At 35.2% G+C, this 14,626-nt stretch overlaps 1 protein-coding gene across 1 annotated transcript in view; it reads right to left on the bottom strand.

Annotated features, from left to right (window-relative positions):
• NK7.1 overlaps nt 1-14,413 on the bottom strand; it is a 117,221-nt gene extending 102,808 nt beyond the window's left edge. The window contains exons 1-2 of the mRNA XM_068763646.1: nt 14,344-14,413; nt 1,026-1,886 (exon numbers count right to left, since the gene is read on the bottom strand). Of these exons, the coding sequence (XP_068619747.1) occupies nt 1,026-1,743 (718 nt within the window). The 5' untranslated portion in view covers nt 1,744-1,886; nt 14,344-14,413. The remainder of the gene's footprint in view (nt 1-1,025; nt 1,887-14,343) is intronic.
• Nucleotides 14,414-14,626: the final 213 nt, after the last annotated feature.

Raw genomic sequence — 14,626 nt, 5'->3', positions numbered from 1 at the left:
ATATATTTTATATCAAAACATTTACATAATTTATAAAAGTAACATGACGCAAACCTTAAGGACCAATAGCCACAGACCCTATATTACTCTATTCTAGATTTTTCCGCTAACAAACTGTCACGTGAATTTTGTACGAATTATTGTTCCTTTACTACATACGTTCTACAAAATACTTATTACACCAAGATTTTTAATATTGCAAACGATAGTAGGCTGCCCTTCAAGGTCCAGGAAGACAGGAACACAATTTTTGTTATATATAATTATTTACTTTATTAAGCGCGTATAACACGCGTACAGAAAACAAAATGTCGGTAAATCAGTACTGCGTCTATGCGGCATACTAACTAGCGCCATCTAGTACGTTTTTAGAGAAACTATGATAAAGCAGTTCAATGTATTTACGAAATAAAACTCTGAAGAGGAACGAACTCACAGTACGGAATAGATATCGTTGATTGTTTTGAAGCTGTAAATGCAACGAATGGACAATTTTTTTTATCTTTTATAAGCGAAACATTCGACCTCTGTCTCGCCTGATGTTAAGCGTTGACGAGGCCTCAGATGCTATATGCTTACCTAGATACCTATTCACTCTTAACTTGACTCCTAAGTTATAATTGTCTGGAAACAATGACGCCGGTAGGTTGTTTCACTTCTATCCTCTTCGCCTTATAAATGTATTTGCAAAACGCTTAGTGCAGGTGGAAGAATTATTTGGTGTAATAAAACATGACTCCATGACAGAAAAAATTTACATGTGACGATCGCTTGAAGGTCATCATCGTCAGCGAAACCTGGTAATCAACATCATCATTGCAGCCGAGGAACCTCCACTACAGGACATAGGACTTCCCCATAGATTATCAATATGACCATGTGAAAACCTAATACTAGAAATTAATTGCAAGACTTAAATAAATAGAGATATATTGAAGAAAGGTTTATATGAGTTTCAGATCGGAAAAACATATATGTCACATGACACAGAGTATAAAGAGATTCCAAGATGAGAAATAGTTTACCTTTGACTAATTTATCCTCGTCGAGCGGACTCCAACCAGGCGAGTCTTTAGGCTTGGGCACGGACAGGTTGAGCGGCTCGTCCACCTTGAACGTATACTGCACTGCACACTCACTGTCAGTCCTTCCTGCACGCTGCAACAGCTGCTCCTGCAGCCGGTTTTTGTGCACACTCACTAGTTTTCGATCGCCCTGCTCCTTCTGCACTTGTGAACTTTCTTGTTTCTTCGCGTCGAAGCTTCTTTTAACACTCATCAGTTGACTAACAGAGGATTTCCTTTGCTCGTCTTGCGTGCTTTGCTTGTTTAAACCTAATATGTACTCTATTGTGTGAGGCGTCGGCCGCTTGGGAGGCTGCCCGTACACATGCGGGTGCCAAGACTCGCAGCACTCCTCTCTTTGGTTACTCCTGTCGTCATCCTCTGTCGGTGACTCGTGGACTCTACTGTCACCTTCGGCGTCCGATCTCGGCTCCTCATCGTCGGCTATCACTAGCTCTTCTTCTTTGTCATCGTCTACTTCTATCTTCTCTTCGCTGTCGACTTTCTCTGCATATTCGTAGTCTAAGTACTCGTTTGCGTAGTTGACGTCGATGAGCCTGTCCGCCTGTCCTATGAGATTCGGTGCGACGTAACTGGAGACCGCTTGCATGTCTTCTCCTCCGTTCTCTTTCTCTTTGTTCGTGTCGTGTGGGCCGTCCGCGTCGCTTTCCGCGCTCATTAGTGAACCTCAACCGCGGCTCGTCCGTAAATAGTCGCTCATGTTTGTTTTTATGATTGAATTAGCGCTCGATAGCGGTCGATGGTGAGAGGTCGTTTGATGTAGGCGCGGCTTTGAAGTCGCTCGCCGATGTTCTCGGCTTCCTGTAACAAACAGACCGGCCGTTTGAATCTTATTGAGAGTGAACGCGGCGCGGCTAGAGTGCCAATATATTTAGAATCATATTACGGACATAATTCATAAGGGGCGCGAACATCTGAGGATCCTGTTGCGTGTCGAACATACGGCATCCACTTTCTGTATTTTATTTGAATTATAAATGTTTTTAGTTGGTTATGTAGCGGCACGTATTTGAAAAACGTTCTGGCAATAAAAATTTACAATCAACACAATCTTTACTATTACATCGTATACCAACATTCAACATTGTTACAAATTTAGTTTTATTTTAATTATTAACTTTAAAAAGCACGTAAGGTGTAATACATTACAGTAAAAAGAATAAAAACTATTTGATAGCCACATACGAGACCACGACTTTTCTGGTGCTCGTAATATTTTAATTAAAAGTGCTAGCACACGGGTGATTAAAATTGCATACTTTATACCTTCTTAAAGCTTTATCATCACGTATCTGTTCTATTATTCATCAGCGGTTTTTTCCTATATAAATATTGAATCACCTTCGAAATCATACATCACACAGTGACAAACCGAAGCGTGTATGTAGAGTAAAGATTAATATTTTGAATTATTCTTTGGTTTTCTATAGCCTTTATTGTTTTATATTCTTTATTGTATTAGGTATATAATAATGTAAATTGTAAACTTTTCTCCTAATATATTAGTTTATATCAGTTTAATATGCAGAACTGTGACTACAGGGTGTTTGGTTATAGGAGTAAATTTTTAAAGGAGTAAATGTATATCTCAATTGCTGTGTCATGTATGGTACACACTGTCTAAAATTCAATAGTTTTAGACATAGCAAATTACGTAAATATAATAAGGTAAGTAGAAACGTTGTCAAAATTTGAATTACAATGTTTTAAAATTTATTATGGTTTAATATATCGGTCTGTCGAATTCCAATAGTGTTTCAGAATGATCACGTGATACAGATAGATTGGAAAAGGTGTATATTTTCACTCCTTTAAAGCCTTTACACATAACTGTTGACTTGTAATGACGTGTTGAATGAACTAACGCGAATACTTGAAATAAAGTGTCGATAAACTTTGTATCCGGAATTTATGGGAGCCGTGGTGCCGCTAGCGTCGTCCGACCGGTGCTCTATCGGTTATTTAAAGTGCATTCCGCAATTTCGCATCATTTCCGCAACATACCGGAGCGCACGCCGCCCGTGTCTCTAATTTTATTCGAAACTAACGAAGTGTGGGCGGGGAAGCGGCGCTCGGGGCGATCGCGTTTTACTGCAACTAGATGCAGTTTGCGATATCTCTATGCATCGCATAATGTTAATAAATGTTTTTTTCTATCACAGCTGAGATACTTAGACTTTTCTAGAAAGCCACTTTGAAATTTCAGCTGGTTTCAGTCGCGGGGTCAATTCCCGGGATACAATCTTATAAAATTCGCAATTTATGCGTTAATTTTCAACGATTACCAAAGCTCACAATTAAATTTCCAGAAGATAGGCAACAGCGTCCTTTGCATACCATAATACGAAGCCTGGAGAGATCATGATTTCTGCATGTTTATCCATCGGCTGCTACAGTATATATATTTCTTAAATTATTATTAACTAAATTGTTATTTTTTGATAATCTATTTCTTCTATTAATTTAATATAATACTGCATGGATCTATGTAACGCTATCTTTTAATCATTCTTGTTGAATTTATCACTAGTTAAATATATTTTACGACTTTTTTTTAAGAACACTTTGGAACTAAATTTCTACCCTATACCCACAAGTCATATTTTCACTAGTTGGACCGAGGATATAGTTATATCGTGGAAAGTCGCTAGACCAGTTATGACCGGTCATCTTGGCAGCATTTGGGGAGGCCTTGCAGTGAACGTCAGTCGGCTGATGATGAAAATTATGATGAAATATCTCGGGCATTAGGAAGGTAAATTTTCCTGCGTTGGTAGGTCAATCTATAAGATATGATAAAAGCCTGTTTGTTTAAATTTGAATATCATCTGGCTCAAACCAAAACCCCCAATATACCTCTTACGTAATAGTGAACCCTTAGAGGCAACTTGGACAATAGAACACTTGATTTAAAGTTATCACTTGAATAAATCATGAGAAGAATTCTAACAATTTGATGTAAACTACAATCAGATTGAACTACTTACTTAAATCCACGAGGGTTCCAAACGCACCCTGATCTATTGAAACCCCACAAACTAAGATATTTTTTTTATTATCAGTATTAAAAAATGTGAACAAGTGTAGTTTTTGTCTCACTCTCACAATCAAGTATTGTTAAGACTTCACTCGGCTATAGCAAAAATATTTTCATAAATATTTTCCATATTAAGCAAACACTCCTTGTTTCGCATATCCAATGACAATTTTGACATTGAATCATACAGAGGTCTTATTTCTTACGATATTGACTCTACCCTTAATGGTCACAAGTTGGGGCGAAAAAGTAGAAGATTGAAAACGTGATCAACCGTAAAACCTAATCACCTCATTAAGGATATCTTTATAAAAAGATAAAAGATAAAATTTATTCATACAATATTGTAATTTTTAACCGAACTCTTATTGATCGTCAACTTATTTTTTTAATCATTTCTTTTTTACTCTACTCTCCTTCGCGATGTTACAGTTGTTGAGAAGAAGTACGAAGAAACTCAACAACAACATGTTTTAATAGTTTAACTACACATATTTACCAGTAGCCAGGAACTAAATGCCTTTTAAGAGACTAACGTGCAAGAACCCTGGATTTTCTTCCACGATTATATTCCTAAGAAAATCTAATCATGAAAATAAGTCAATAATAACTTAGCCCCACAAATGTGATGTTAAGAGCGGTAAAAACCGGTCCGAAGATAAAAATAAGCCTGATTGTCGAAGTTAAGACGTTCAAGTTGCCCGGAGAAAAGGCAACCCTGATATAAGCTCCCCTACCCCCTCCTCCCGCCCTCCACCTCACACCCTCCGAGCGATCATGTCGTCGAGGCCACGCACGCGGATAAACACAACATTTGCACGTACTTTCATCGCAGACCACTGATTGATTTTTATTGGGGAGAAGGTTTAGGGTTGTCACTCGACAAAATTGTAATAATATTTTTTTATTATTTTTTCGTAATGGTATATTTATGTATATTTTTATACACACATACAAAAGTGATCACTATAAATTAACTTTAATAATTAAATGTAAAATATAAATAACTAAATACGAGTTAATATCAGGACACGACATAGCCGATTTACAAAATGTCCAGAAGGATACCCAATTAAAAGAAAAATACAAAGGATAATTGGTTATAGATGTACCACCTTTTAAAGGGTTGAATAGCTTATTTTCAGCAAAAAATCTTTAAAGTTGCACCTAATTTCAATCAGCTTTTGTTTTGCAATGCAACAGGCGAATAACTTCTGGTAGTTCAAAGTCAGCAGGGACAGATAGTAAACAATAATTAATTTTAATAGTTATTTATTTATTCTATTTAATATTCTTAATTGTACGCGCTAGTATACATTTAAATAGTTTGATAATAATATACAAAGAAGTACAATAGGCGGTCCTATCACACAAGGTAATCTCTAATAGACAACCATAGTATGGAAAAGGTAAAAGTATAAATAATAGGTAGTTTAGGTGTACCAAACATACATATATACAAACATACATACTTAATTATGAATACATATAAACTTAAAATTGATTTGAATCGCATTTGCCCCAGAAATAATAAAGAAAAAGAAATAGATAATCGGATAAATGGTTAATGTGTAGCTATCGGAAATTTAAAACACCTTTTCATTACGTTATCTATTATTTTTGATGGTATTAATTTTTGGTATAGGATATATCGCACCTATATTTGCGTGACAGCCCTAGAATTTGGGCGAGGGCGAGCCGGGACTGCGTGACTACACGGAGGCATCGTCATCGCTAAATAAAGCTTAGTCAGCCCTTTAGCTCGCCGCGCACCGCGACCTGTCATCTCCCAAACAGCTTGCAGCTTAAATCTGAAGCCAGCTTCGCACAAGTTTAATATGTCATCGTCTATATTCGCAACCGTACAAACTTTTACACAAGTTGTTATTTATGTGTATATATATATATATATATATATATATATATATATATATATATATATATATATATACACTAGCTGTTCCCGCAAACGTTGTTTTGCAAAAAAACAGGGTTTTAATTAACATAAAAATAAGGGTTGATCGTAGAGGGGTGAAAATTTAAGGTTGTATGTATTTTTGTATGCTGTATCATAATAAAATAAAAACCAAAAAATTGTCTAAAAATAAAAAAATTAATTTAGGGGTGGACCACCCTTATCACTTAGGGGTATGAAAAATAGATAGTAGCAGATTCTCAAATCTACTGAATACGCATATAAAATTTGGTAAAAGTCGGTCAGCCGTTTAGGAGGAGTTCAAGTTCGAACATCGTGACACGAGAATTTTATATATTAGATATAAATATATATATATATATATAATAAAATAGAAGAATTTTGAAATTCAAGTCAGTCAAGTGAGTCATTCTCTGTAATGCGTGTACGCTTCAAGCGGGTACAAAAACACTTTTAGAAACTTACTAGGTGATTGTACAATTGTTCTAATGTTACATTTTAGAACAAAGTAGAACAACCATCCCTAAATGATGATTGATTAATTTTTTTTACAGATGTGAATTAAAAATAATTTTTTTAATTTTTTTTTTACTTATTACTTATAACTTCATAAACGTAACTTATATGTCACTTTTGTTTGCTTGACATTCAACCCTCAAGCCGATGTAATGTCACGAGAAGAAGATTGAAAAGATAGTTGCGTTACCGAAAACAAAGACTTGTGTATGGCACCGCCGCCTTCATATTCAACAATCCCATGTATATGTTATAGTTATGTTCGTAAAAGCGGTAATAAAAAATATTTTTAGATGTCTTAGCTATGGGTTCTTCCCTGATCAGTTTTATTGCAACAGTGGAGTACATCTCTACTGATTATTCCGTCAGGAAGTTGGCGGAAAGCGAAAACGTGTTGCCTGTCCCAGTCAAACTTCATTTCAGTGTCCTTATTCTAAAATAATCCTTACTTATATACAAATTTTCCTACTATTATTATTAATATTTACAAAAGCCTACTTATTTACTACCTTTACCGTGTAGAACAGTTTATATTCTATTGTTATTAACTTTTATATACTATTAGTCCAGTTGAAGTTTATACTGTTAGCCTTTTAGCTTTGTGTAGCTTCGTCAATATAAAAAAAATTACTCCGCGTGGTCTGCCCTATCGCGGATCCAAAATCCTTAATTATGCTGAGTCGTGGTTTACAACATACACAGATCAAATAATTTATAGAACTCTACAATTGTAAAATATATTTTATAACAAAACAAATTATACACTTCTATTGACATTCAAAAATAATCACTATAAATAATGTAAATGTAAAATTAAAAGAGATCAGAGTGGAGTTAAGAAACTACGTCTTAATAAAATGTAGAACTTTCTAGAACAAACAAAGTATATATTAATCAACAATCAAACGACATCGGCCGCGTTGCAAGATTATGATATTAATCGATTCGTTGCACAGCGCCGGCACCGCGGAAGCCCGGGTCGTCGTGTGCGGTCCTTTCGCGACCGAGCGCCGCCGCCGCCCACAGGTCCGAGCCAACTTGAAAATCGAACCTATCCCATCACCGTACAAGATACGAGAGCTTTCCAGGCCGCAAACGTTAAGTTTGTTTTATTATAATTTTAATAGAGACCGTCGGAAGCGAGGCTCAAAGCGAATGGCCCCGTTAATAGTTACATTTCCTGAATTAATTTACGTTGTTAATCCGCTTTGATTTTGTTTAATACACCGGCTGGGAATAGAGGACCGGACGCGGGCCGATGTCGCCGTTCGCTTTATTCGAGCCGCCGAAATTCGTGTAAGCACTTTCGCAACCGCTCATCAAACTGTACACGTGATTATTAATTGAAGACGTTTATTTTCAATTTACGACTTGAAGGAAAAAAATACGTCTAAATGTTTTCTTTATGATTCAGTCATCACTAACATCATGTCAGCCTATTTGCAAAGCTTTACATTTCAGCTGAAGGTTATGGGTCCAAATGAGAAGCCCAACTTTTACAATAAAAGAACAGCCTCATTCTTCTTCTCCTAATTCTCTTTATACTCCCACGTCAAGCCCATAATAACTTTATCTATAGCTATATCTAACCTCGCCTCATCTACCTGGTCTGCTTCATGCCTAAACTATGAAAAAGCATATACCACTCCATATATTTCCTCACCAAGACGCAATGCTCCCACCACCGAGGCCGCCCAAATTATTCATCAACAAATTGACTCGTCACGTCCTAGAGGGTCAATCGAAAAGAACAATAAATTATGATGAAAGAAAAATCTTATGACGTATGACAGACGAGAATATTAATAAAAGATTACAAAAAAAGAGTAATTATAAGAAGACTTCACTTCTCCGAAACCAGATGAGGTGGTTCGAGTTCACCAAAAAACGAGGACCACGAATAAAAAACTGAAAAGAAGATTCCAGAAATATCTCCAGAAGAAGAAACAGCGTGCGACGGCGGGAACGACTACGACTCTCCTAAAACTACGCAGCATGTCGAAGCGTCGGAAGGCTTATTTAGTTTTTAAATAATTATTCATTTACTTAAAACTTTTTATGCAATTTATGTATAACGGCGAACTTATGTTGAAGGCATTCTCTAACAGTTAACCGGAGACGGTGCAGAGATAATAGGTAAGTAAAAGGAAGGAAACGTGAAACGACATAATAATCATTTAATGGAATCAGGCGTTACCTCGCGGAAGTCCATCCTAAGTAAGAAAAGGACCAATATTTAGCCACTTCCGCACATGCAGTGGTAGTCGTGCAATAAAGTGTCAAACACAGAGTCTTATCGGCACTAATCGGTGTAACATAACTCCTGAAGATGCCCCGTAGAAGGGTGAAACACGTGTTGAATAATTTGGCGGTGGCGGTTGTGTGATTCGCATTGTTTGCCGCATACGCATTTATCAGCGGGCTGGCGGGCGGTGCACTTTATTGGACCACTGCATGTGCGGAAGTAGCTAAATATTGGTCCTTTTCTTACTGAGATAATAATCATTAAGATAGATATACCATAATATATTTTTTTAAATATCTACCTATACCATATGTATCATAAATAATAAAATCGACTAATCGTGATGAATCCGTCAGCTTGTCAAGCAACAGCTTTCGAACCTTCGCTTTGAACGCGCAAGGATTCCTGATCATCCTGATATCGAGGAGGAGCTCGGACCCCCGCTATTGGGGGCCTCCCGTACCCCTATCTTGTGGTGGGACAGGGTCTTTCTTGGGCAATTTTTTTTCACTTAGTTTTTTTTTATTATTTCCGTTCTTTGCTTCCATTCTTCACATGATCTTTTATTCCATTCTTCTATACCACAGGGAAAAACGTTTGTAAACTCGCGGGTCTTAGACGTAAGTTACATGAAGCTGTTAAAGCCTTACACGGCTACCATGTCACGAAAACCTTTCCGCCCAAACGACAATCAGTCGCACGCGCTGTTTAAATAATTTTTTGCCTATAAAGGTGAAACCTATAAATCTAATTACCTTATTCAACGCATTCCCACATTGACAATACCGCTTACAATTCACATTGTTTACGTCATCGCAGACTGCTAACCAATTAACTATTGAATTTCAACCGTATTGTCAATGGCATAGCTTTCAAAATAACTCAGAGTTCAATGGATAGTATATATCGCACACGTTGCAGTATGCCGTACATCTATTTTAATTTGAAAGCCAAACATTAGTACTATCGATTGATTTGTACAACGCTTTGATTGTTGTCTGTTCAATTATACTTTGATTTTTCGACAGCCAATTTGTTTTTTTTTTATTTTAAATAACATACTCATCATTATCAGTCGATATGCGCCCACTGCTGGGCAAATGTCTACTGCAAAGATGCCGCCCAGAGCCGAGTACGGTGCTAAAGGCTGTCGAGTTACATAGAAGGTTTGAGGGGGCCTGTTTACACTGGCTAAACGCTTTCACCGACTAGATCATCCTTTCCCTGTGTAATAAAGTTTTATAAGATCCTTCTAATACTGCTTATGAAGTGCTTTCCAGAAACGAGCTGATCTAAATTAAAGGTAGATATAGCGGTTATATCTCTCGCATAGCCTATATATCTTTCGATCATCTTCTCTCTTTTCTCTTTATTTTTGAAGGTCGTGTCCGTCTTGAAACGCAACATAATCTAAAACAAGCTCTTCCTAAACTATCCTATCTTCTACTCATATTAGTATTACCACAAAAGAACCTTTCGGATCCAACCGCCGTCAATTTTGTGCATCTAATATTAAAGTAAGCACTACTTTTAAGATGTACTGTATTTTTTGTTTGTGTAAATGTTATTTTTTTAACATAATGACACCTGTCTCTCCTACCTTGGTAGAGCTGGGATTATTTATACTATTAATTATTTTTCTCTCCTCATATAATGCAGTTTTAGTAAGTTAGTTTTATATACGAAAATTCAGTTGAGATAATATTCATGTTTTTCAGCCGATAGACGTTAACTGAAAGATATAGGCCTCTCCAAAGGTCGCCACGGTGACCGGTCTTGCCCTACATCAGAGACTTCTCGCGATCTTAATCATGTCGTTGATCCGCCAAGTGGGGCGCCTACCTATGATGACTCTACCAACTTGTGGTCGCCACTAGAAAGCTGCAGCGATGCGCCACGCTCACCGACACTTCAGCTGACATTGAAACTCCTTATGAGGCCGACCATGAGTGACCAAGACTCCGATCATTAAAAAAATATTATGTAAAATATAAAATACTTTATAATAATGTATCTAATTATCTAAATGGATATACTGTAAGTCTTTGTACCACTTCAGACTTCTCTACACTAGTTTCCCAACGTGGGTTCCGAGTCCAACAGTGGGGGCAATTTGAAAATTGATGCTTTTCTCTCTTTCCTTTTGATATAGAATATATCTATACATATATATATATATATAATGTTAAGTGTGCATCTTTTAAAAAAGTAATCACGTGTAAAGGCACTTTTACAGTTGTTGTATATATATATATATATATATATATATATATGTTACAGGAGAATGTAAGAATTTTAGAAAGGCAGAAGTTGGGAAACGCACAAAATAGGTTGTGATACACTGGTCTAAACGGTACGTATTGTAACTCCTTTATAAATTAAAATTTTATAGAAAAAAATATTAATGTACACGTCAAAGGGGAATTACATATACACATATATATACTGGCGAAATCACGCACGATTCGCTAAAAATTCATTACATTCAAATTATTATTTTTTTCAATTTTTTTAAATCAATCATAACTTTGATGATATAGATATAAACCGGAGTGGTTTTCACATTTATTTGACTATAAAAAAATTGTAACTCTCATGTGCATATAGTAGATATTGCTGGCTAATATAAATAAATAACATATATATTACCATAGAACAATGTGTGATTCTACATAAAATCTATAAAGGTACTTCAAAAAGCTTTATATCATATAACTTCAAAACAGCGTAAGACGTAGCCTTTGATGCTCAAGTGGCCTGCATTTTTGCATAATTTAAAAATATATGTGACACTAGGTGTCCCCCTTTTGCTTCTCGTAACCCGGAAAGCCTTTAGGTATAATTTCATAAAATTTTATTTATATATCAAGCCTTGTTTTTGTTATCCAAATAAACATAATCTACATTTCGTATTAGCATGGCCAGTTTTCTTCCTTTAAATTTTTTTTTAATTTTAAATATACGTAAAAATATTCTTGACTAATTCTGACAAGTAAAAAAAAATGAATTTTTTTTTATGAACGCCACTACAACCTACTTTCAGATAGAATTTCATAAAATCCATTCCTATCTGACCTCGGCTTCACGAAAGCAATATTCCTTCGAAATTTCAAAACACAAAGCCTTATGATAACAGAGATACCGTAATGCGTAAGTATATATATGAAAATATATTAAATACATAGTTATACATGACATCTGTATTGAATAATATATTAATTTAATGTATATATGCAAATAAAAACTAATCAATAGAGTCGATGTAGAGCTTTTTCAATAGAATTTTATTTATTTATTTTAATTAACTAAACTTATGTAAAAAAATAGTAACTCTAGTTAGTTTAATAATTATTGTATCTACTCCTCGTGGATGAAACTTGCGTTTTATTATTTCATAGTTTTTTCCTTTACAATACATAAGATAACTTTAAATTATTTAAGCACTAACTTTGCCCTGTGACTTCATCCCTGTGGAATAAAAAGTAGTTTTTTTTTCGTTTTTATTTAAAATTATATGATCCAGACATATATTTCACAATTTACATAAATTCTTATGTTACCCACAACTCATAACGTCATCATTCGTTCACTGTTTTAGTTTCAATTCAAATTAGCATGAACTGTCACGGTAATATATAAAATTAATTGGAATGACAGTGGCGCCATCTGAAAATTGTTAATATCAATTTAGAAACCTTTGTGGGCTTGTACACAACAACCTCGCTGAAGATCATTACATGATCAAATGCATAGTTTACGATTCTATAAAGTACATACAGACTGACATTCATTTTTATATATAGATGAACCACAATGAGCTCCTACAATTTCGTTTCATTTTCGTAAAGAAGTGAAATGGGCAGATAATTGTTATGGGCGACAACAACTGTAAAGGTGCCTTTACACGTGATTACTTTTTTAAAAGATGCACAAATAACAATATAATTTTTAATTATTCTGTGCAATGATCTCCAAACGTAATTATAAATAATTAGCAAAGAATTTATCACTTATTTATGTTTATCGTCTTGTTCCCGCGAATATAGTCTTAATAAATTACAATTTAAGAAAATAAATGAAGGGAACCTTGTCTTTTCTAAGTTAAACTCTTTCAAGTGAATAATTTTTAACTATTTATAGGAGCTATTTTAAATATTATATATTACATATATGAATAATACAGATAAACAATAAATAAACGAACAGTGGTAGCGCAAAGATATGCGATCGTAAGTCGCGGTTTCGATTCCCGTGATAGTCTTTTAAATAATTCAGACTTTGTGCATTAATTATAAAGGGTTGTCACTGCCCACAAATTCCAGAAAATGGACAACAGCGTGTGATAATAACAAATACTGCGATCGCCAACCCGCCTGCTAAGCATGGCGATTATGGTATATCCCCTAGAAATATCTTTGGTAAAGACCTATGCCTTGCTATTGACGTCTATGTTCATCAAGCCTAATATTACGGAGTATTTTTGACAGTTTTTATATCGCAATGTGTTTATACAACAGTTTCTAAAATTCTAATTGTTATAAATATTTAAAGAATCTAAAATTTTCTTGTAATTTTTGTAAGAATTAAAGTACGAAAATAGTCAATAAATTCGCTAAGCGCGAAACTCGAAATCGACTCTACCGATTCAGATTTTTTTTTAAATTTTTGTTAAAGCACAAAGAAGGTTGTCATTAAAAAGATTATATTACCAGATAAAACAACACACTTTCTTGCAAAAAAAAAAACTCTTTCTCTACCTTACAAAAATTTATTAGGATATTCAATTTATTTTTGTAAGAAATCATTATTCATTAAACATTAAATTAATAAACTTATTAACTATGTAACAAATTTAATTTTAACTACGAATTCGGAGCAGTTAATTAAACTTTTATTTACGGTCAAACTCTACATGATACTGAACTCAACACATCGCATGATATATTAACATAATTATATACTTATATAATATAAATTATAAATCATATCTCAAAATATTTATTAGATTTCTAGTAATAATTTACATAACCGCTTTCTCAGATTTTAATTGAAATCGTAAAAGTTATGACATCATCGGATGATTGATACGTTTAAAAATGTAACAATAAACACTCTGATATTTATTACTCAACAGCGAAACATTACAAAAGGGTCACCTGTAACCGAGCTTACACAATACAATAACTAAACAATGTTATAATGCTGTAACATGACACGCACACTTAGTGTAATAGAGTCACTTTCAAAAACATTACATATTTATCCAATTACTTTGCGTTTACATTACGATACGATGGCGTTGTATTTAGTCATCGATATAAAACTAATCGACGATCAAGTGGCTGTTATGTTTAAAAGTACACCGACGAAACAAAAACAAATCAATTGTTTACAAATATATTGAAAAGGAAAGTGTAAGTGATAGAGTCTTCAAAATATATTAGTTTGACATTGTTATAGCAGCGACGTCTAATGCCTAGTTAATTAATCGCTAATTGATTTAACAAAATCGAAATTCACTCACCCGCGAGGTCCGGCGACGACATAAATCACAACACGATCACAGTGAACAACACACGGCGCACAGATCTAAATAAGAGTCCGTAAAAACATTAAATGAAACGCAAACGATGATTGTTTAGGGATTCGTGAATGGGCCGGTCGCGAGTGTCAGCGCATTGTGGCGGGAACAATGGTGGAGCCGGCGAGCGGTCGTCGGGCGGCGGAGCGCGCGGCGGACTGGCGCGCCTGTGTGCGTGCGCGGGCCGGTGTGCGCGTGTGCGTGCGTGCCGTGCGAGCGAGACGGA

This window comes from Battus philenor, unplaced genomic scaffold, assembly GCF_028537555.1.
Source record: "Battus philenor isolate CCGP_79_NKW_IND1 unplaced genomic scaffold, ilBatPhil1.0.hap1 SCAF_18, whole genome shotgun sequence".
In the NCBI taxonomy this organism is placed as follows: domain Eukaryota; kingdom Metazoa; phylum Arthropoda; class Insecta; order Lepidoptera; family Papilionidae; genus Battus; species Battus philenor.
This window is presented reverse-complemented; position numbering and strand designations above follow the sequence as displayed.